We start from the raw sequence: 24,775 nt of genomic DNA on the forward strand, positions 1-24,775 counted from the left end.
CACAGCAGCTTCTTGCTCCTGCGGTGTCCGTGCAGCGCCCTCTACTGAGAAAGGTTAGCATTGTGCTCACTTTAAACAGGTTAAGCCACTCCAGCGCTTCCCATGGGCCATATACTGAACCTGAGAAGCGATAAATTATTAACTGACACGAGTGCAGTGGCCTGTCTGTTCCTTGTGTTTATTACTGGTGACTGATTCATTGTGTGTTTGAATATCTGTTAATGCTATCCAGGCCCATTGACCTGCTCTTTCGAGGTTTTCTTGGCAATTCTCGTTTATTTTTCGATAAGAATTTTTAAATAAACTTACCTAGTTCCAGAAGGGGGAAAAAAAACCCTTGGCATTTTAATTTAATCCTGCATTTTTTAATTTTAAGAAGTATTTTATAATAAATTCTTGTGGTTAAAAAAATTCTTGGAGCTAACAACAACAAAAGTGATAAAAAAGTGAATAAAGTAGCAAATGAGAGTTCCTGCCCCCTGAGGTTAGTATTTTTTTGTCTGTCTTTCAGGATGTGTTTCTAAGCTGTGTGTGTGTAAGTAAGAAATACGTGTGGGGGCACCTGGGTGGCTCAGTCGGTTAAGCAGCTGACTTCAGCTCAGGTCATGATCTTGTGGTCCATGAGTTCGAGCCCCACGTTGGGCTCTGTGCTGACAGCTCAGAGCCTGGAGCCTGTTTCAGATTCTGTGTCTCCCTCTCTCTCTGACCCTCCCCCGTTCATGCTTTGTCTCTCTCTGTCTCAAAAATAAATAAACGTTAAAAAAAAATTAAAAAAAAAAAAGAAATATGTGTGGACATTTTTAATAGTTAGGCCTATAGCTCTAATTTAGAAATGTCTTCTGTTTTTCTCTACAGCCCCCGAGTCTTTGAGAACCTTGTAATGTCCCTTTGTGCCTCTTCTCACAAAGAGTTTCCTCAGCTGTTACCGATTCAAGACATGGATATCAAAAACTCACCATCTAGCCTTAACTCTCCTGCCTCCTACAACTGCAGTCAATCCATCCTACCCCTGGAGCATGGCCCCATATATATACCGTCCTCCTACGTGGAGAGCCGCCATGAATATTCAGCCATGACATTCTATAGCCCTACTGTGATGAATTACGGTATTCCCAGCAGTGCCAGTAACTCCGAAGGTGGACCTGGTCGACAGACCACAAGCCCAAATGTGTTGTGGCCAACCCCTGGACACCTCTCTCCCTTAGCAATCCATTGCCAGTCGTCGCTTCTGTATGCAGAACCTCAAAAGAGTCCTTGGTGTGAAGCAAGGTCACTAGAACCCACCTTACCTGTACACAGGTAAGTCCAGTCTTTATTCTGAATTGTACTTCAGGGGCATTATTCAAATCACTTTATGATTTAGTGAGAAGAAAGATATGCATTACTCCAGGTCTTTCTTCATCACATAGATTACTTAGAGCACCTAACACATATATTCTGAATTCTAGAATATCTATTCTGCTCTTCTAATCCTCATTTAAAAAGTAAGCTTGTAGATCTGGGTTCTGGGGAAAATTCACTATCATGACTACTGTTTTTAGACATTAGAGTTTGAAATAAAAAATCGCTTTTCTCTTGATGAAGTGACTTGGGTTTGAAAAAAAAATTTTTAGGGGTGCCTGGGGGGCTGTCGGTTGAACCTCTGACTCTTGATTTCGGCTCAGGTCACGATCTCACAGTTCCTGGGATCGAACCCTGCATGGGGCTCTGCTCTGACAGAGCCTGCTTGGGATTTTCTCTCTCCCTCTCTCTCCCTCTGCCCCTCCCCTGTTTGCACACTCTCAAAAAAATAAAAAGTAAAAAAAAAGAAATTTTTACTTTCTTTTCAAGTTAGATGCTTCTTATCTTGTAGTGAAATCACAGTTGAGTGTTCATGGCACATTGTGTCCAAGAGAAAAGCAACTGGGGAAGTGTTACTGCTTCAATGAAATGGACTGGACACATGAAGCCTGAAAAGACAGGCAATGATTGGCACAAGTTTTTGACAGTGAACTAAAATAACATTTCATAAAGATTGATGGGGAACTAAATGTAGACTTTAGTTGCAATTTCTTGAAGTTAAAAAGAGTATCTGTACTCTTAAATGCAAGGTAACGTGGGTTATTTCCATTTAATTTGTAATGTATTTAATGATAATTACAGCTATGGAGGAAAGAGGTCGGGTAGGGAGAAGGATGAGGGGGAGATAAATTTCTAAAACAACCAAAGTATTAAGTTCTTGCATGTTGGATATTGAAATTTGTTACTTTCAAATGCTGTCCTAACACTTTGAGAAAGCTATGTTACACTGTAATTTTATTTTTCTCCTTTTTAAAATCTTTGTGGGTAAAAGAGAATATAAACATTGTAGATAACTTTTTTTTAATGTTTATTTATTTCTGAGACAGAGGGAAACAGAGTGCGAGCGGGGGAGGAGCAGAGAGAGAGGGAGACACAGAATCCAAAGCGGGCTCCAGGCTCGGAGCTGTCAGCACAGAGCCCGACACGGGACTCGAACCCATGAACTGTGAGATCATGACCTGAGCCGAAGTCAGGAACTCAGCCGACTGAGCCACCCAGGCGCCCCATGTAGACAACTCTTTTAAAGTCCTGTTTTTCACTCAGCCTTTAAGGGAAGAAATATTTTGTTTCTGATCATGAGATTTAATCAGAGTTCTAATATAGGGTAAATTAACCCGTAGTATAATTATCTTCGTTTATAAATCAATTATATCTCTGACATTTCCTTTCCAAAAGAAACATGGCTTAGCACGATTAGGAACTAGCCAGGTGTGCATTTAGTGTCCGCTAGTACTGCCTTCATGGGCTGTCCCTTCCTCTGTGGAAGCCACTGCCCTTCTCCCCAGCACTGCACACCTGCTTCCTTCAGAAACTTCTCTGAGCACCAGCGTGTGTGCACTTTCTCCCCCTCTCTTCTCCTTTCTCTCTTTTTCTTCTCCCTGCCTTTTCCTGTCCTTCCCTGCCCTTCCCGGCCCTTCTCCACCCTTCTCTACTCTTCCCTACCCCTTCTCTCTCTCTCTAAACCAGAGTATAGCGTTCACTTCGATGTCACTTAAAGTCTATCGGCTACTCCTCTTACAGTTATTTTCACTCTAGACCTTCATCTTAAATTGCAGAATGAAAGTTTTTGTTGCCCATTTAAATGGGAACTCTGAAGGGCTAGTTAGCACCACTGAGGAATGACTGATACTTGAAAATGGTTAGGTGAGATTAGGTCCATCCTTACAGTGTTGATGAATTAGCAATTATGCAAGGCCACTGCACACCCTGCTTGTAGTTCAGACCTGTGGGTAAGACTTGTTCTGGTCACTTATTACACTCAGAGACGTGCAATCTGATGGCTACAACCAGCCGTCTATAGTTACTAGTGACCCTCAGCATTGCATGGATGGGCATAGACTCACCTAACTACCTTCAAACATCAGTCATTCCCAACAGTGTGACTCTTTCTGGATCTCATGATATCAGCAACAAAGGTCGTGCTTGATCAGATTTCCTGGAATTTATTTATTGTGAGCTCTGGAGGGCAGAGGTAAATTAGGCAGTGTTCGTGCTATATTTTTTTTCTAGAAAGTCCATCTTTTCCCCTTAATGCTGTGTTACAATGAATATTTTCTTTGCCCCCAGAGAGACACTGAAAAGGAAGGTTAGTGGGAGCAGTTGTGCCAGCCCTGTTACTAGTCCAAGTTCAAAGAGAGATGCCCACTTCTGTGCGGTCTGCAGCGATTACGCATCTGGATATCACTATGGAGTCTGGTCGTGTGAAGGATGTAAGGCCTTTTTTAAAAGAAGCATTCAAGGTACAAGAGTATTGTTAGCTGCTTCTGTAGTTTTCCGCTTTTGCTTTCAAAGAACTCTGCAGATGACCTGGCAGAAGTTTCACCATTGGCCTGTTTGGTACACAAAGTACAGCAGTTGAGAGGCTCGTGTGTGTTGGGGGATGGAGCGAATGGTGGAGTAGGTTGTTTCAAGCATAGAGCCCCTTATCTTTAATTCTGGATCTCTACCCCAGAGCCCCAGAACTTGAACAGATCTCTTCCCACCATCACCCATCACCCATCACCATTTTCTTGGGAAGAGAGGCCTAGTTACAACTCTTATGTATCTGTTACTGGTTTTTGATCTGTGATTACCATTAGGTTTGTATGTAACATCTTATGCATATGGTACTTTATGTTAAGTTGATGGTCTCTCTTTTTTTTTTAATGTTTTTTAAAATGTTTTATTTATTCTTGAGAGACAGAGAGACAGGGCATGAGTGGGGGAGGGGCAGAGAGAGAGGGAGACCCAGAATCGGAAGCAGGCTCCAGGCTCTGAGCTGTCAGCACAGAGCCCGATGCGGAGCTTGGTCTCTCAAACTGTGAGATCATGACCTGAGCTGAAAGTCGGACTCAGCTTAACCGACTGAGCCACCCAGGTGCCCCTTAAGTTGATGTTCTCTTAAGTTTGAACCCATTCTTTACTCCTCCCTCCACTCCCCTCCCCTGCTGTGTTTTAAATCTACTGTGTCATACTTTACATCCTTTTATTTTGTGAATTCCTTGACTGGTTTTTATAGATATATTTAATTTTACTGCCTTTGTGCTTCCCACTTTTCTTCTGCTTATGGTCTTTCTTTTCCACTCAAAGAGTCCCCTTCAACATTTCTCATAGGGCTGCTTTAGTAGTCATGAATTCCTTTAACTTTTGTGTCTGGGAATCTCTAAGTTTATTTTATTATTATTATTATTATTATTATTATTTTTTTTTTTTTTTTTTGAGAGAGAGAGAGAGAGATGTCGAGAGAGAGAGTAGGGGAGGGGCAGAGAGAGAGGGAGAGAGAGAGAGAGAGTCCCAGGCCGGCTCAGTACTGTTAGTGCAGAGCCTGATGCAGGACTCAAACTCACAAACCATGAGATCATGACCTGAGCCGAGATCAAAAGTCAGCTGCTTAACCAACTGGGCCACCCAGGTGCCTCACTTTTTCTCCCTTTCTATTCTGAATGACAGCCTTGCTGGATAGAGTCTTCTTGGTTGCAGGGTTTTTTTTTTTTTTCTTTCAGCACTTTGAGTATATCATGCAGAGTTTCTGCTGAAAAATCAGTTAACAGCCTTATGGGGGTTTCTCTTTTATGTAACTGTTTTCTCTTGCTACTTTTAACATTCTCTCTTTATCACTACTTTTTGCCATTTTAATTATTATGTGTCTTGGTGTGGCCCTCCTTGGGTTGATTTTGTTGGGGTCTGTGTGGGCCTCCTAGATCTGGATTTCTATTTCCTTCTCCAGATGCAGGAAGTTTTCAGCTATTATTTCTTCAAACAAAATTTCTGTCTCCTTTTCTCTCTCTTCCTTCTGGGATCCCTATAATTCAAATGTTATTATGATGGTGTTGTTCAGTTCACTAAATCTAGTTTCATTCTTTATTTTTTTCTCTCTCCTATTCAGCTTGATTCCTCCCCATTACTCTGTCCTTCAGGTTGCTGATCCATTCTTCTGCTTCCTCTAGTCTGCTATTTATTCCCTCTAGTATGTGTGTGTGTGTGTGTGTGTTTTAAGTTTTTAATGTTTATTTATTTTTGAGAAAGAGAGAGAGGCAGAGAGAGAGAGGGAGACAGAAACCAAAGCAGGCTTCAGGCTCTGAGCTGTCAGCACAGAGCCCACATGGGGCTTGAACTTATGAACTGCGAGATCATGACCTGAGCCGAAGTTGGATGCCTAATAGACTGAGTCACCCAGGTGTCCCAGCCTCTAGTGTATTTTTAATTTCAGCTATTGAATTTTTCATCTCTGATTGGCTCTTTTTTATGTTTTCTATTTCTTTGATAAGAGTTTTACTGAGGTCCTCTACTCTTTTCTCCAGTCCAGTGAGTATCTTTATGACCATTACTTTAAATTCTCTATCAGGCATGTTACTTATCTCTGTTTTATTTAGGTCTCTTGCTATGATTTTGTCCTCTTCTTTCATTTGAGACCTTATTCCTCTGTCTCCTCATTTTGTCTAACTCTCTGTGTCTATTTCTATGTGTCAGGAAAGTCTACGTCTCCTGCTCTTGAAAGTAGTGGCTTTATGAAGAAGAGGTCCTGTAGTGCCCTGTGGTGCAATGTCTTCTGTTCACCACACCTGGGTCTTCAAGGATGTCACCTCTGTGTGTTGTGTGCACCCACTATATAGTGGCCAAGGTGCTTTGGCAGTCCTGTTGTCTGCAATGGCTCTCTTTGCCTATTGTGGGCTGAGTTGGGTCCCTTTGTTGTTAGTGAGCCAATCTGGGGCCACCTTGGCTTGAATTGAGTCAGACCAGGCATTTGCCAGAGATGTGGTAGCACTGAACTACAGGGCACTTTTCATGAGTTGTCCTTTGAGAAGCTTTTGTTGGTGGGTGGGGCCAGGAGTTAAGACCAGATGTCTGCCTCCAACCCACTGCTGGGGCCACAATTGGACTGGTGTGGTGATCTTTCCCTCTCCTCAGGTCAGGAGTCACTTTGGAATGGTGCTGGCCCCTCTCAGGGCTGCTCGTACGCTGTCAGGCTTGTGACACCTCTTTGGATGGGCTCTGGCCAAGGGCGTATTAGAGAGGGCAAGTCTGCAGGAGAACATGGACCATGGCAGGCCTGCTGTTAGCAAGTTATATAGAGGGTATTGGGACTGTGCTGGTTTTTGCAGGTGTCTGTGTGTCTAGGCTGGGGTGTGGGGGAGGGGAATGGCACCCACCAGCTCCTTTGTTCCTGGAACAATCTCCCAATGATTCCTGCCACTCTAGCACACACTCTGAGATTAGTAAACAATCTCCCTTTCATATACCCCAGGCATTTTTCAAATAGCTGCTTCTATGCTGTACCTCCATGGGGCTGTTTGTTGTGCTGTCTCTTTAAGGGCAGGGTCTCCATTTCCTGTTGCCTTCCCAGCTCTCTCAGAGTCAAGTGCGCTGATTTTTAAAGTTCCACCTGTTAAGCCCCCCTGATTGTAAGAACTCATGAAATTACCCCCCTCTGGTTTTCAAAGCCAAATGTTAATGGGGATTTGTCTTACCTGTGTGCATTCCCCATACTTGGGGTGCCTGGTATGATAGTCTGTTCTTCTCCCCACTCCCAGCCAGTGGGTCCTTCCCCTGCTGTGAACAGTCCCACAGGTCTGTTTAGCTCCTGACTACCGTTCCACCCTTCCTACCCTCTTCATTGTGGCCTTTTCTCTACATTTATCTGTGGAGAGTCTGTTCTGACAGTTTTTGGGTCATTTTCTGTATTATTAACACTGATGTGGGTGTTATCTAGTTGTATCCTTGGGACAAGGTGAGCTTAGGATCCTCCTATTCCACCATCTACCCCAGAAATCCCTAGTTATAACCCTTGTGAAGAAAAAGCTTGGAAAAAATGTGCTTATTAGGAATTGCAAAGATTGTTTCTTCCTTTGACTTATGTTTAACATTTGGCATGTGTAAAAGTCATGATGGTAGGATGGCTCCTGATCAAATCTAGAGGGGGTGAAGGGTAGAATTTAGTAGTAAAGAGTTACCTTCCTGTAGATCCCCTGAAATTCATCCTGCTGTATAGATGGCCACCTATTTGTCCTGACTCCTCCGTTTAGTAGCTCTATGACTTTACCTTCTAGTCTGTTTCCTCCTCTGTGAAATGGAGATACTTACAAAGTTATTCTAAAAATGAAATGGAGTTAGTTATGTGAAAATATTTGGTCATGTATAAAAAACATCATGCAAATTTAGGATATTCTAGTTGTTTCCTATCTCTTCTACATTGAGATATCAACATCCTTTACCTTTTCTTTGCATTTTTCTTCTAATCCTAATCTCATTTAAATCTACTTCCTTTAAAATCTTCATAGTTGGGTGGGGGCACCTGGGTGGCTCAGTCCGTTAAGCGGCCGACTTCGGCTCAGGTCATGATCTCGTGGTCCGTGAGTTCGAGCCCCGCGTCGGGCTCTGTGCTGACAGCTCAGAGCTTGGAGCCTGTTTCAGATTCTGTGTCTCCCTCTCTCTGACCCTCCCCCGTTCATGCTCTGTCTCTCTCTGTCTCAAAAATAAATAAACGTTAAAAAAAAATTAAAAAAAAATCTTCATAGTTGGGTGGATGAGGGCCCTCTGCCATTTCCAAACTTAATTTTCTCATTAAAAGAAGAAAGCATCACAGATAAAGAAAGCATATGTCATAGAATTATCAAAACATAAATTGTACTGTTTGCTTATTTATAATTGCTTTTATACACCAAGCTTTTCATTCTGTATTTAATATATTTAGTGCTTAGATATTTTTATTTATGATAATTGCAGTAGTAGATTATAAGGCCAGGTCCACTTCCCTATTATATAGTAAAAACAATTCAGATATCTAAAATTCAGAACTGAACTCTTGATATGATGACAATTCTCTATCTTGTTGAGATTCCAGAATGTCATTCCTTAAGGAAATCTTGACCTGATACAACTAACTATATCCTTTGAAAAAGATCCTTTTTATTTGCTGTTGGGAAAAAAAATCTCTACCTGAAATATCTTTGAACCCTTAGACTATGGCTGATTACAATGATAAGGGAGTTTCTTCTGCTTTCCATATATCGTTCCTTCCTACCACATGGGTCAAGGAACTATTGGGAAAGGTGACAGAAATGTCACATTCCAAGTGTGCAGAAGGGAAAGAGGTAGTGCTCTGTGCCCTTACAATTGCTTAACGTATAAATGATCATTTTTTTGGACTCCACATTTTTCACATCCCCTAATATAAAATGTGTTGCAGCAACCAAGAATGGACACTCAATTCTTTTTGTATATTGAATAAGAATGAAATGTATTTATCATATTATCATTATTCATGATAAACACTCTCAACAAAGGAGGTTTAGAGCATATTTCATCGTAATAAAGACCATATTTGAAAAACCCACTGTTAACATCATGCTTGGTGGTGAAAAACTGAGAGCTTTTCTTCTAAGATCAGGAACAAGACAAGGATGTCCACTCTTCCCATTTTTATTCAATGTAGTCCTGGAAGTCCTTGCTAAAGCAATCACACAAGAAAATCATAAAAAGCATCCAAATTGGTAAGGAAAAAATAAAACTTTCACTACTTGCAGATGACATGATATTATACATAGAAAACCCAAAAGTCTCCACCAAAAACCATTAGAACTGATAAATAAAATAAATTCAGTAAAGTTGGGGACACAAAATTAATATACAGAAATGTGTTGTTTTTCTATACACTACTAAATAGCAGAAAGAGAAATTAAGAAAACCATTCCATTTACAACTGCACCCAAAATAGTAAAATACCTAGGAATAAACTTAACCAAGAAGGTGAAAGACCTATACTCTGAAAACTATAAAACACTGATGAAAGAAATTGAAGATGACATGAACAAATGGAAAGAGATTCCATGCCAATGGACTGGAAGAACAAATATTGTTAAAGTGTCCATACTAACCAAAGTAATCAATCGATTCCCTATCAAAATACCAACAGCATTTTTCACAGAACTAGAACAAATAACACTGAAATTTGTATGAAAGATCCTGAATAACAAAAGCAATCTTGAGAAAGGAGACCAAAGCTGGAGGTATCACAATGCCCGATTTCAAAATACATACTACTTACCTATAGTAATCAAAACAGTGTGGTACTGGCACAAAAACAGACACACAGGTTAATGGAACAGAATAGAGAACCCCGAAATAAACCCATGATTATAAGATCAATGAATCCTTGACAAAAGAGACAACAATGTACAATGGGGAGAGAACATTCTCCTCAATAAATGGTGCTGGGACAACTGGACGGCTGCATGCAACAGAATGAAACTGGACCACTTGCTTACACCACATACAAAAATAAACTCAAAATGGATTAAAGACCTAATGTGTGCGAGACAGAAAACCATAAAACTCCTCGAAGAAAACATAGGCAGTAATCTGACATCAGCCTTAGCAACGTTTTTCTAGATATGTCTCCTGAGGCAAGGGAAACAAAAGCAAAAATAAACTATTGGGACTAGACCCAAATAATAAGCCTGTGCACAGTAAAGGAAACCATCAACAAAAGAAAAAGTCAGTCTGCTGAATGGGAGAAGGTATTTGCAATGATATATCCAATAAGTGATTAATATCCAAAACATATATAGAACTTCTACAACTCAACACAAAAATAATAGTAATCCAATTGAAAAATGGGCAGAGAACTTAAATAGAAATGTTTCCAAAGAAGACATACAAATGGTCAATACACACATGAAAAGATATTCAGCAGCACTAATCATCAGGGAAATACAAATCAAAACCACAATCAGATATGGCTGAAATAAATCAGTCAGAATGGCTAAAATTAAAACACACACACACACACACACACACACACACACACACACAAGAAATAAGTGTAGAGAAAAGGGAACCATCATGTACTGTTGGTGAGAATATAAATTGGTGCAGCCATTGTGGAAAACAATATGGAGGTTCCTCAATACATTAAAAATAGAATTACCAAAAGATCTAATAATTCCACTATTGGATATTTAACCAAAGAAAACTAAAACTGTAATTCAAAAAGGGATAATGCACCCTGTGTTTATTGCAGCATTACTTACAATAGCCAAGATATGGTAGCAATCTAGATGTCCATCAATAGATGAATGGATGAAGAAGTTACACACACACACACACACACACACACACACACACACACACAGTGAGAGAGAGAGAGAGAGAGAGAGAGAGAGAGATATTACTCAGCCATTAAAAAGGATGAGATCTTGCTATTTGTGACAACATGGATGGATCTAGAAGGTATAATGCTAAATGAAGTAAGTCAGACATAGAAAGGCAAATACCATGTGATTTCACTTACATGTAGAATCTAAAAATAAAACAAATGAGCAAAGAAACAAAAAACCAGACTTTCAAATACAGAGAACAAACTGGTGGTTACCAGAAGGGGGTGTAGTGGGGGATGGGTGAAATAAAGGGAATTAAGAGGTACAAACTTCCAGTTATAAAATAGTCACAGATGGGGCGCCTGGGTGACTCAGTTAAGCATCTGACTCTTGATCTCATGGTTCATGAGTTTGAGCCCCATGTCAGGCTCTGTGCTGGCAGTGTGGAGCCTGCTTGGGATCCTCTCTCTCTGCCCCTCCCCTGCTCATGCTCTCTCTTTCTCTCTCTCTCAAAATAAAGAAACGTAAAAAAAAAGATCATTTTAAAATAAAGTAGTCACAGGTGAAAAATATAGCATAGGGAATATAATTAATAACACTGTAATGTTGTAAGGTGACAGATGGTGACTACACTTACATGGCGGGCACTGAGTAATGTATAGAATTGTTGAATCAAAATGTTATACACTTGAGCTTTTGTTTCCCAGCCATGCCTGTGGTCTTACCACAGCTTGTTTGTTCTGGATTCTAATCCTCTTTTATTCCCAAATAAACCAATCTTCTGGTTGGAAAAAAAAAAAAAAAAAAGTTATACACCTGAAACTAATATAGCATTGTATGTTAATTATACTTCAATAAAATAAAGCTAAAAAAAGGAAAAAAATTAAATGTATTTATCTTAGTCAATTTTCTTCACATTGTTTTATTAAATAACTTTATTTTCATTGATTTTTTTAAATATGGGAGGTTATTTTTTTAGTTGAATTTGAGATACAATTTACATATAATAAAATTCCCCTATTTTATTTGTATAGTTTTATGAATTTTGAAAATGCATGTGGTCATTTAACCACCACCATAATTAAGATATGGAATGTTGCCATCAGCCCAAAAAGTTCCCTTAGGCCCATTGCGGCCAATTGTCCCCCAACCTCCCAAGGCCCTGTAACCATCGATCTATTTTCTGTCCCTATAGTTTTGCCTTTTGCTAGAATGCCCTATAATTGAATCGTAAAGTATATAATCATCTGTGTATCATTTCTTTCATTTATCATGATGCTTTTAGGATTCATCTGTGTTTCATGTACAGTGGTTCATTCCTCTTTGTTACTGGGGATTGTTCCAGTATTTAGGTGTACCACAGGTTATGTATTCATCTGGGTTGTTTCCAATATTAGGCTATTTTGAATGAAACTTCAGTGAATATTCATGCATCTTCCTTTCTCTAGACCTAAGTTTTTGTTTCTCTTGGGTAAATACCTAGGAGTAGAATTGCTGCTTGTATGATGAGTGTATGTTTAATTTTATAAGAACCTAACAAACTGCTTTCCAAAGTGGTTGAAACATTTTGTATTCTCAACAACAGACTATGAGACTTCCAGTTGGTCTACATCCTTGTAAAAACTTGATATTGTCAGCTATTGGGTATACAGTTGTGTCTCATTGTGGTTTTAATTTGTGTTTCCCTGATTAGTAATGATTTTGAGCATCTTTTCATGTGTTCATTGATTTTTTTTTTCTCTCTCTCTCTATGACCTATTAAGGTCTTTTATATACTAATGTTTTATTCTGTTCTATTGTCTAGTGCTTCATTCTTATAGACGTAACACCACATTATTTTAACTATTATAGTTTTCTTTTTTTTTAGTATAATTTTATAATGCATTTTAATACAAGCCAGTATAAATATCTCCTGTTTTAAAAGTATTCTGGCTATTTTCCTTGGTTTATTCATACATAGGAATATTAAAATAATTTTATTAAGTGTCCTCCCATCCATAATGTTAAGAAAAGTGGAGACTTTGTTAAACCTAAGAATTATTTTGGAATAAATCTTTTTAATTCACATCAAGAATATGTCTCCATTTATTTAGGTCTTTTAATTTTTTTTTTTTCAACGTTTATTTATTTTTGGGACAGAGAGAGACAGAGCATGAACGGGCGAGGGGCAGAGAGAGGGAGACACAGAATCGGAAACAGGCTCCAGGCTCTGAGCCATCAGCCCAGAGCCCGACGCGGGGCTCGAACTCACGGACCGCGAGATCGTGACCTGGCTGAAGTCGGACGCTTAACCGACTGCGCCACCCAGGCGCCCCTATTTAGGTCTTTTATATCTCGTATACAGTTTTGTTACACACACATATATATAATACATTTCTCAGAGGTATTTCTGTAAATTTCATTCTTTTGGGCTATTTCTTTTATGTCCATATATAATAGTAATACTATTCTATTCACTTTCATTTTGGTATTCATATGAACCTTTTATCATTGTCTTTTGAAAGTTAAAATCTTTTTGAGTGCTGCTCAAAGATCTTTAATTCTTTGTTTCTTACAACTTTGGAGTCTGAGCTTTCAATGGGAAGCTCTGACAGCTGGTAGGTTATACAGCAGATTCCTTATCTTGGAGGCACATATTCCATTACTTGGGATTCATTTGGCCTTGAAGCCACAAAGGATGTCCTGAGGGAACAAAACACAAGGTTGATTCCTGCTGTTGAGGGATAAGCGTGCCAGGGAGAGTGCGGATGATAAACATTGCTCTATCGTTGAAATGACAAAATCGGGAAGCTGAACTGAGCTTAAACTCAGATCTTCTGATCTCAGTCCAGTGCTGTCTCTCCCCTCTGTGCTATGGATATGAATGATGACAGGTATTCAGACTCAATAATTTTGTAGAGTATACATATAACCTTTTATCTGTATACAGATTATAAAAAGCACATTTTGCTATAAAGCTTTATATCTTTAAGAATTAGCTACCTATTCTGCTTTGAACTTTTCTGTCAGTTCTGTTAGTATGGAATAGCATGCCTCTCAGGTTGTTGCATGAAACAAGAAAACCATTTTATTTAATTTTGTTGGAGAGGGAGAGAGAATGTGAGTGGGGGAGACGGTTAGAGGGAAAGGGAGAGAGAGAATCTTAAGCAGGCTCCACACTCAGCACGGAGTCTGATGCAGGGCTCAATGTCACGACCGTGAGATCATGACCTGAGCTGAAATCAAGAGTTGGACGCTCAACCAACTGAGCCATCCAGGCGCCCTGAGAAAACCATTTTAATACGTGAGGTAGTTCGTATAGTTTAAGGACTTTTTTTTCCCTTTTTTGCCAGAAGTGAATTCAATTACCCTGGCCTTCTTGTATAAGACATTTTCCAGGCTATTTTTTTTTGAACGTTTTATTTATTTTTGAGACAGAGAGAGACAGAGCATGAACGGGGGAGGGGCAGAGAGAGAGGGAGACACAGAATCGGAAGCAGGCACCAGGCTCTGAGCCATCAGCCCAGAGCCCGACGCGGGGCTTGAACTCACGGACCGCGAGATCGTGACCTGAGCCGAAGTCGGACGTTTAACCGACTGAGCCACCCAGGCGCCCCAAGGCTATTTTTATTTAGTGTGTTCATATTACTATGCTTTCTCATTGTTTTTAAGTAAAATGGTCTTTTAAAATGAGGTAAAAAAGTGAACCTTTCATTGTCCCTTAAATGCTTACTGTTATAAACCTCTATAAATCCAAAAAGGATAACATCATGTGTTATTCTTTGAGTTTTTAGGTCCTTAAAAGATTGATACCTCTATAGAAAGTACTGTGTGGTTACATTTACCTTGTAGCCATAGAAGATTATGTTTTAGCAGACAATTGAAAATTTCTAATTGGGAATGTATCTTGGCTTTTAGCATATAATTTATTTTTGAATGTTTTAAGTGATCATAAAAGCAATAACAAATAATTATCTGTTCCTTTAAAAAAGATTTATACCATACCTCATATTGCCTCCAACTCTTGCGTGTGTGTGGAACCTGTAAATATGAGAGTTGCTTCCTTGGTTAGGTTACCTGATATGGCAAGTGGTGATGGGGGAGTCTCGTGATTATGCTATAATTATGTAAGACTCCATCATACTGGAGTGGAGAGGCACATGGGAAGTCAGAGATGTGCCCCCCCCGGCCTGGAAGAAAGCAGACATCGTGCTGTGAACTGCTTTTGGACAGGGAACTGGTTCCTCTATGAGTTGGCAACAGCATCCTGCTGACAGCCAGCAAAAAAATGAGAACTTCAGCCCCACAGCTGCAAATGGCTGATTCTGCAAACACCTTATATGAGCTTGGAAGGGGATGCTGAGCTTCATATGAAACCACAGCCCAGCCAACACCTTGATTGCAGCCTTTTGAAACCCTGACTAGAGTAAGCTGTGCCTGGATTCTTGACTCGTGGAAACGAGATAAGTGGGTTTGGTTTTAAGTGTGTAAGTTTGTAGAAATTTATTACGCATCACAGAATACTAAAACCATAACCTTAAGATGATTCGACTGAAGTTACATGTTTTTCTTTTATAGAATGGGGATGATAGCTCTTTATAGGGAAGTTATGGGATTCAATGAAATGTTGATAAAGTATCTGGGAATCAGTACGTTGTCAGAATGTTGGTGAGCCAGGCTTCCTGTGTGTGGCCGGGATGAAGGTCGCTTGAGAGGGCATTTGCATCTCTTCGAGAGCTGTAGTCTCTGCCGTTGCTGCTACCCCAGGCTGGCTCAGGAAATGGTGGTAAAGCCACAGGCAACTGAATTTCAATTTGTGTTTGGTTGAACAAGTGTTACTGGAATCTACCTAAAGTGGGAGAGAATTATAAAATTCGATTTGGTGCAATCGTGGAACAATGTCTTTTTGCTCTAGGGGTCGGGTAGGGTGCATCTGTTTCACAAGGCTCAGCTCTGAACTCTGGGTGGAGTTCAGTCTGCACATTTCCTTATTCTCCTTGGACCAGCAACTACCCGAGGCATTTCCTTTTTTTCAAAGGGCCTCTTCTTGGCTCCAGCGGCCAAGCCAGACTGTTGGAATATCCCATTTACTTACATACTATTGGCTAAAGCAAGTTTCATGGCCACACTCAACGTCAGTTGGTAGGCGAGCACACTTTGGCTGCTCTAATGCACTGTAGGGTCACAGGGCCGCGGGAGGCAGTGGCAACTGAGAACAATAACCACAGCCAGCCTCAAGTGGCAGTTCTTTTGGTTCTTCAGTTTGCTAATTTCATTATCCCCTTAGTGATTAGTTTCGCTCTCTTATTTGACTATGAATTCCCATAAGGGGCGCCTGGGTGGCTCAGTGGGTTGAGCGGCTGACTTTGGCTCAGGTCATGATCTCACAGCTTGTGGGTTTGAGCTCTGGGTCCGGCTCTGTGCGAACAACTCAGAACCTGGAGCCTGCTTTGGATTCTGTGTCTCCCTCTCTCTCTCTGCCCCTCCCCCTCTCACGCGCTGTCTCAAAAATAAATAAACATTTTAAAAAGTAAAAAAAAAAAAAAAAAAAAAAATCATGTTAAATCCCAAAGAGGGATATGTATAAAAGAATGTAAGCAATTGAATTTGGTGACCTGATAACACAAGTACTATCCTTGAGGTGTTCTGTGATTTGCAGAACCAATTTCAGACGACTGTCTTACTTTCCCTGTCCAAAGGAGAATATTTCAGCTTTGCGCAGTGGCAGAATTGTAGCCAATGAGGTTTATCCGAGGCATGATTATTGCTAATTGAAACCAAAGGAGAATATTTCTAATGCATCTCTTGAGAATTCTAAGAACATGCAGAGAATAGCCTATTGGTCAAAGAGTAGGATATGGAGATATTCCTGGATTTGCTATACTCACTAATAAGGTGCTTATGACGCTGAACTTTGGCCTTTGTACCTATACCTATCGTTAAGAAGATGCCCCCTACCTCTCAGCCGGGTAGCATTATCAGTGTTGTTGACCAGGAAGACATGTAATCAAAATATTGTAACAATAGCCTGCCTTTTTTTGTTTTGTTTTGTTTTCTCCTCCGTTGTAGGACATAACGATTATATTTGCCCAGCGACAAATCAGTGCACGATAGATAAGAACAGGCGCAAAAGCTGCCAGGCCTGCCGACTTCGGAAGTGCTATGAGGTCGGGATGGTGAAGTGTGGTGAGTGTTCGCTTCCTGTTTCATTTCATCGTATGGGGGGCGTGCCGATGGCTCTTTCAAACAGGACAGGTGGGGGAACTGGGGACGTGTAGCCTGGATGGGAGGAGAGTTAGGACTTGGTAATTATCATCAAGTATTTGTACGCTGCCACATTGGAGGGGGCATTGATGTATTCCCTGTAGCTGCAGAGGACAGAGCTGAGGTGAACAGGAATGAGTCACAGGAGGCACATTTTGGACCAATATAGGGAAGAACTTTCTACAGCTCAGGTGGTCTGACAACACAGTAGACTGCTGCTGGGTTTAGGGAGCTCTAGAAACCAAAGTGCTCAAATGGGCTGGATGACCATCTGCCCGAGGCCTTGCAAAGTCTAAGGATGAAGTTCAGATAAATGTCCACAGTCAAAGCTGTGACAGAAAAGTAGAATATCTTGTGGGTTACTTGGAGAGCTATGGGAAAGATTCATGCCTAGCCCTGTATTAGCTTTCTAGAAAAGGTACATATAGGTGTCAGAAACATGATAGAACCATGGAAAGCACACAGAACGTAGATTCTGTTGTATGATATCTATGTATGCATATATGCGTATAAACATACGTATGTGTGTGTATGCACACATACATGTATACGTACGTGAAGAAGAAAGAAAAATGGGCACATTAGTGTAACATCTGACAGTAATGCGTACCTCCTGCTCTCTCCACCTGGCTAACTTTTGATTCCCTATCTGTACACACTTGCATGTATATGTACTCACAGCAGCTCTGCCCGAGTTTTCCTGTTATTCTCTAGTCAGTATTTTGCCTGTGGTTAGTTGTAATTTCTCTATTTAAAAAATTTAAAACAAAAGTCTCTTTTCACCCTGACAGTCTCTTAGGAGCTCTGCCTTTTGAATATTCTCTCTTTTTTTGTATTTGCTATGATATAGAACCTTTAATTTCAATATTTATCATTTCTCATCTTTTACATAGACTTTTATATATATATAAATGTGTATATATGTGTATATATATTTATATATACATAATATATAAATATATATAAATATATATACATATATATATGTATAAATATATATATATACACATTTATATATACATGTATAAATGTATATGTGTGTGTGTGTGTGTGTGTGTGTGTATAAATTGTTTAATCACTTCCAATTTAGTTAGCATATAGTGTGCAATAATGATTTCAGGAGTAGATTCCTTAATGCCCCTTACCCACTTAGCCCATCCCCCCTACCACAACCCCTCCAGTAACCCTCTGTTCTCTATGTTTAAGAGTCTCTTATGTTTTGTCCCCCTCCCTGTTTTTATATTCTTTTTGCTTCCCTTCCCTTATGTTCATCTGCTTAGTATCTTAAATTCCTCATATGAGTGAAGTCATATGATATTTGTCCTTCTCTGACTAATTTCACAGCATAATACCCTTCAGTTCCATCCACATAGTTGCAAATGGCAAGATTTCACTCTTTTTGATTGCCAAGTAATACTCCATTATGTGTGTACACACACACACACACACACACACACATATATATATATATATATATATATATATATATATACATATACATACCACATCTTCTTTATCTGTTCATCTGTCGATGGACATTTGGGCTCTTTCCATACTTTGGCTATTGCCAACAGTACTGCTACAAACATGGGGGTGCATGTGTGCCTTCGAAACAGCACACCTGTATCCCTTGGATAAATGCCTAGTAGTGCAATTGCTGGGCCATAGGGTAGTGCTATTTTTAATTTTTTGAGGAACCTCCATACTGTTTTCCAGAGTGGCTGTACCAGTTTGCATTCCCACCAGCAGTGCAAAAGAGATCTTCTTTCTCTGCATCCTTGCCAACATCTGTTGTTGCTTGAGTTGTTAATGTTAGCTATTCTGACAGGTATGAGGTGGTATCTCATTGTGGTTTTGATTTCTATTTCCCTGATGATGAGTGGTGTTGAGCATTTTATGTGTCTGTTCGCCATCTGGATGTCTTCTTTGGAGAAGTGTCTATTCATGTCTTTTGCCCATTTCTTCACTGGATTATTTGTTTTTTGGGTGTTGAGTTTGATAAGTTCTTTATAGATTTTGGATACTAACCCTTTATCTGATATGTCCTTTGCAAATATCTTCTTCCATTCCATTGTTGCCTTTTAGTTTTGCTGATTGTTTCCTTTGCTGTGCAGAAGCTTTTTATTTTGATGAGGTCCCAATAGTTCATTTTTGCTTTTGTTTCCCTTGCCTCTGGAGATATGTTGAGTAAGAAGTTGCTGCAGCTGAGGTCAAAGAGGTTTTTGCCTGCTTTCTCCCCTAGGATTTTGATGGCTTCCTGTCTTACATTGAGGTCTTTCATCCATTTTGAATTTATTTTTGGGTATGGTATAAGAGAGTGGTCCAGGTTCATTCTTCTGCATGTCGCTGTCCAGTTTTCCCAGCACCATTTGCTGAAGAGACTGTCTTTATTCCATTGGATATTCTTTCCTGCTTTGTCAAAGATTAGTTGGTCGTACATTTGTGGATCCATTTCTGGGTTCTCTGTTCTGTTCCATTGGTCTGAGTGTCCCATTGATCTGAGTGTCTGTTTTTGTGCCAGTACCACACTGTCTTGATGATTACAGCTTTGTAATACATCCTGAAGTCTGGGAGTGTGATGCCTCCAGCTTCAGTTTTCTTTTTCAAGATTGCTTTGGCTATTTGGGGTCTCTTCTGGCTCCATACAAATTGAACGATTGTTTGTTTTAGCTCTGTGAGGAATGCTGATATTATTTTGATAGGGATTGCTTTTTCTTTTTCTTTATGTAACAGATAAGGCACCTCATCTGGCTATATTATAGTATAGCAGAAGTCCTCTTATTTGATCACACTTCTCTGGCTTTATAATCACTGATGTTTCCTGTTTTCTTTGTAAAACACCCTGCCAATGCCCATGAGCTCCCCGTGTGTATTGGTTACTCTTTAAAACATTCAAGCATTTCTGTTCCCACCACTTTAGTTATAGCCTTATCAGTAACCAGTAGACTTTTTCCAAAACCTATTTCTACTCATTGTAACTGTCAAATTATGTAATTTAATTAGAATTTATACAAACATGAAATATGAGTAGGAAAAGATATCATTTCTGTGAAAGCTTTGAGTACAACTGTAAAGGAGGGACACCAGGCTGCCTCAGATGGTAGAGCATGTGACTCTTGATCTCAGGGTCGTAAGTTCAAGCCCCACATTGGGTGTAGCACTTACAGTAAAACAACAACAACTGTAAAAGACTAGTAGCTATTGAGTTAGGTATGAATGAGATTGTGGCGGGGGGGGAATCATAAACCTAGAAAAATTCTGAATTTGGATTGCTTTATGAGTGCCTAAGTTCTTGCTCCGTTGTAAAGAAGTGGAAATTGAAAATTCAGAGGCTGTGCATCGTGGATATGGTTTATGTAGGAAAGTTACTTGTGATTTAATTGGCAGATGTGCTTAAGAAGAAAGATTTGGTCCTCTGACAAAAGATTACAAATTAAGTGTTTCATATTTTAAGTTAACATTTTAAGGTGTGTATTTTTTTAAAAGCTATTTACAATTTAGTCAGGATAAGAACACTTTTATTCTACTACGATCTGTTGGACAGGTGTAGCCCTGGTGGTTTGGGACCAGGGCAGGAGCACATGATAATCCGCCTGCAGGGGGCGGTGTATGCGGTGGGAGAACAAGAGGACAGGACTCCCGAAGGTTGAATTTCCTTTTTTGTCTTATTTCTTGCTATCTGTGACTATGCTCAAACCTAACGTTTCTGGCCCTTGGTTTTCTTATCTCTGAAAAGAAGATATCTGCTTCACTGAGTTTTGTGAGGAATACATATGAAAAAAAAATATAAAGACCTAGCACAGTGTTTGGCACTAAATTTTAGTTTTCCTTCCTTTCCCCTCCCTCTTTGAAAAGCTCATATAAGTTATGAGGAGTTTTGATACAATACGGTCTTGCAAGGCAGAGTACAGAGATGTACTTTAAAACATTTTTCTGGGGCGCTTGGGTGGCTCAGTTGGTTAAGCGTTCAACTTGGGCTCAGGTCATGATCTCAGTTTGTGAGTTCGAGCCCCGTGTCAGGCTCTGCACTATGAAGCCCGCTTGGAATTCTCTCTCTCTGTCTCTCTCTCTCCCCCTCTCTCTCTGTTCCTCCTCAACTTGCGCTTTCTCTCTCTCACAAAATAAATAAACTTAAAAAAAATCTTTCATGATACCAACTCAAAAGAGATCTGCAACCCCATGTCACAGCAGCATTACTTATTTGTTTATTTATTTATAAAATTTATATCCAAGTTAGCATATAGCAGCATTATTTATAATAGCCAAAGAATGGAAATAACCTAAGTGTCCATTGCCAGATGAATGGATACAGAAGTTGGTGTGTGCGTGCGTGTGTGTGTGTGTGTGTGTGTGTGTGTGTGTGTGTGTGTATAAAAATGGAATAGCATCCAGCCATTAAAAAAAAGCCCACAAAGAAATCCTGCCATTTGTGACAACTTGGATGAATCTTGAGGGCACATGCTAAGCGAAGTAAGTTAGAGAAAGACAAATACTGTTTGATCTCACTTACATTGGAATCTAAAACAAAAACAAAAACAAAAACAAAACCCAAACTCATAGGAAAAGAGATCGGATTTGTGGTTACCAGAGGCAGGGTGTTGGGGGAGAGGGAATTAGAGAAAAGTGACCAAGGGTACAAACTTCCATTTACAAGATAAGTTTTCTGACATAATGTACAGCATGCTGTTATTAACACTGCGTATGATAGATATGAAAGTTACTAAGAGAGTAAGTCCTAAGAGTTCCGAAAGAAAAAAGAAATCTTTTTCCTTTTTTCCTTTTTTTTCTTTTAACTTTCCCTCTTTATTGCATCTATATGAAATGATGGATGCTGACTAAACTCACTGGGGTGGTCATTTCACAATATACATAAGCCAAACCATTATGCTGCATACCTTAAACTTACACAGTGTTGTATGTCAATTATATTGCAATAAAATTGGAAAGAAAAATCTTTCATGGAAAGGAAAACCAGAGAAAAGGTCATTAAATTTGGCCAAAAAGAAATTGGGCAGGGCTCTCTAAGAGAAAACATTTTATCATCTTTGGAGATTGCATGATGAGATGGGTTGATGTGCAAACATCTGGATATATTGCCCTTTACTGACCACAGAGAAGGACCATTAGGAGTGAACTTTCTTAACTATGCTTCCCTCCTTTTCCGGCACTCTTCTTATCTGTCCTCTCAATAAACCCTCCACCCATATTCTTCCTTCCTTCCAGTCTTGGAGGAGTAGGGACTCCACCTGCACCATTTCCCTTTTATTCAGAAATTTTGTCTTTTCTGTTACCACCGTTTTCTTCACCAATCTTGGGTTTTCTATTGAGGTTTTAATATGGTTGTTTAAATGGTGGGAAGATGCTCACCCAGACTTACTTCAGGGATGAGGCTTTGTTGTAAGGATACGCTGAAATGTAAATAGCCCAGAAAACAATCCAAAAGGCCATGCATTTGATCTCTAGAGATTCCTGTGTTGGGAGAATAAATCTGTATCTTTAGGTGCCATCTCTCTATTCATCTGCTGTGTATACACATGACAGGGATTGGATAGGGATGTGGGACAAAGTAGTAAAACTGCCAGCTCTCGATTCAGACAACTGCTTTCACTATTTTCTAGTTTTCTACCCTGGGCAAGTTATTTGAGCCTTCTTGTGCCTGGCTCCTCCCCTGTATCTTGGAGATGCTAATAGCCCCTGCCCTCTAGGGCAGTTTTCAGAATGAAATAATCTATATACATTGTACAACATCTGACACATAGAAGCTTCCAGTAGCTGTGAGCTGTCATTTTGATCATTTACCATTATTATCATTGTTGTCATTGTCATCACCATTGTCATCAACATCTTTTCACTGGGGCTATTTACCACTTTCTATTTTTTTTACGTTTATTTATTTTGAGAAAGAGCACGCATGCATAAGTGGGGGAGGGGCAGAGAGAGAGGGAATAGAGAGAAAATCCCAAGCAAGCTTCCCACTGTCAGCACAGAGCCTGATGCAGGGCTTGATCTCATGAACCATGAGATCATGACCTGAGCTGAAATCAAGAGTCGGGCGCTTAGCTGACTGAGCCACACAGGCGCCCATATTACCACTTTCTAATATGGAGCACTCCTGTTTGGTAGAGTTCTTTATCACGCTTCCTCAGAGGCACACTGAGTGACTGCCTAGATTTCAGTGTAAAAGCCGTGACACTAGAAATATCCTTGGTAGAAAACAGTGAGTTCCTGGTTGAAGACTTTATTTTATTGATCTGGAATCCCCAGGACTCTGTACAGAGCTCAGTATATAGGGCTTTGTCAGTGAAAGTTGATCAAATAAATTTGAGTGTGTGATTCAAAACCTTTCACTTTGTTTTTTTTTTTTTTTTTTTTAAATTTTTTTTTTTTAACGTTTATTTATTTTTGGGACAGAGAGAGACAGAGCATGAACGGGGGAGGGGCAGAGAGAGAAGGAGACACAGAATCGGAAACAGGCTCCAGGCTCTGAGCCATCAGCCCAGAGCCTGACGCGGGGCTCGAACTCACAGACCGCGAGATCGTGACCTAGCTGAAGTCGGACGCTTAACCGACTGCGCCACCCAGGCGCCCCAAAACCTTTCACTTTGTATGTTAACCTGTTTCCTCATATACTCTACAAAAAGGAGATGTGTGATCAGACAGGTGCTTTCTTTTTTTTTTTTTTTTTTTAATTTTTTTTTTTTTCAACGTTTATTTATTTTTGGGACAGAGAGAGACAGAGCATGAATGGGGGAGGGGCAGAGAGAGAGGGAGACACAGAATTGGAAACAGGCTCCAGGCTCCGAGCCATCAGCCCAGAGCCTGACGCGGGGCTGGAACTCACGGACCGCGAGATCGTGACCTGGCTGAAGTCGGACGCTTAACCGACTGCGCCACCCAGGCGCCCCCAGGTGCTTTCTTAAACCAAACATGTTGTTCCTTTTTACCCTGGGGGTATAATTGATCTTAAATAATACCTATTGCTTTATGTCTGAGTACTAACACAATGAGTTATATTTTAGGCTTTTAATTCTTTTAGTAAACAGTTTGATTTGGTTATCTCTAGATAGATAGAGGCCTTCCTTCTAGTTTGATTAGCCAAGGATAAGAAGAAATTCAGATAACTTTTCTTGGGAGCAAGTAATTTAAATGTACTCATGCCTCTTAACTAATATTTCTTTTTAAAATATGGAGAACTGAATTTAGTAAACAAACATAATGGTAGGAATATAGAAGCTAGGCATTTTTCAGATATTTTAGTTTTTTTGTGTGTGTGGGAAAGTTGTACCCATGCTCATGACATCCTGACTTATAATATGTCTTTCTTAATTTTCGCTTTGTATTTTTGTCTTTAACCAATGGATTTCAGAATTTTTTTTAATGTTTATTTATTTCCGAGAGAGAGAAAGAGAGACAGAGCATGAGCAGGGGAAGGGCAGAGAAAGGGAGACACAGAATCCAAAGCAGGCTCCAGGCTCCAACCTGTCAGCACAGAGCCCGATGCGGGGCTTGAACCTACAAACTGCGAGGTCATGACCTGAGTTGAAGTCGGACGTTTAACCCACTGAGCCACCCAAGTGCTCCTAACCAATGGATTTTTAGAAATTCTTTTGTGCTAAACTTTATAGGGGCCTGGATTGTATTTTTGTTATTTCTTGTGATCAGAGAATATGATCTATATGACACCAATTTTAGTTAAAATTTTATTCATGAACTAGTATGTGATAATTTTTATTCAAGTGAATTGTACAATCCAAATGTTCTGTATTCTGCCTTTTCCCTCATTGTTTGCTCTGTCAGTTGCTGAGAAAGATACATCAAAATACCCAAATAGGGGTGCTTGGCTGGCTCAGTTGGTGGAGCATGAGACTCTTGGGGTTGTAGGTTTGAGCCCCACGTTG

General features: G+C 39.9%; 1 protein-coding gene and 1 pseudogene across 2 annotated transcripts in view; both read left to right on the plus strand.

Annotated features, from left to right (window-relative positions):
• Positions 1-922: 922 nt before the first annotated feature.
• The window catches only part of ESR2 (estrogen receptor 2), a 54,031-nt gene continuing 30,178 nt past the window's right edge, over positions 923-24,775 (plus strand). The window contains exons 1-3 of one of the 2 annotated variants that reach the window (XM_047079816.1): positions 923-1,299; positions 3,628-3,800; positions 16,683-16,799. In XM_047079816.1, coding sequence (XP_046935772.1) covers positions 938-1,299; positions 3,628-3,800; positions 16,683-16,799 — 652 coding nt within the window. In that variant the 5' untranslated portion in view covers positions 923-937. The remainder of the gene's footprint in view (positions 1,300-3,627; positions 3,801-16,682; positions 16,800-24,775) is intronic. The other variant, XM_047079817.1, reaches the window with a different exon arrangement.
• Positions 16,324-16,446, plus strand: LOC124512723 (uncharacterized; annotated as a pseudogene).

Source organism: Lynx rufus, unplaced genomic scaffold, assembly GCF_022079265.1.
Source record: "Lynx rufus isolate CCGP_SWC_20201006 ecotype Redwood Valley unplaced genomic scaffold, mLynRuf1.p SCAF_17, whole genome shotgun sequence".
Taxonomy (NCBI): Eukaryota; Metazoa; Chordata; class Mammalia; order Carnivora; family Felidae; genus Lynx; species Lynx rufus.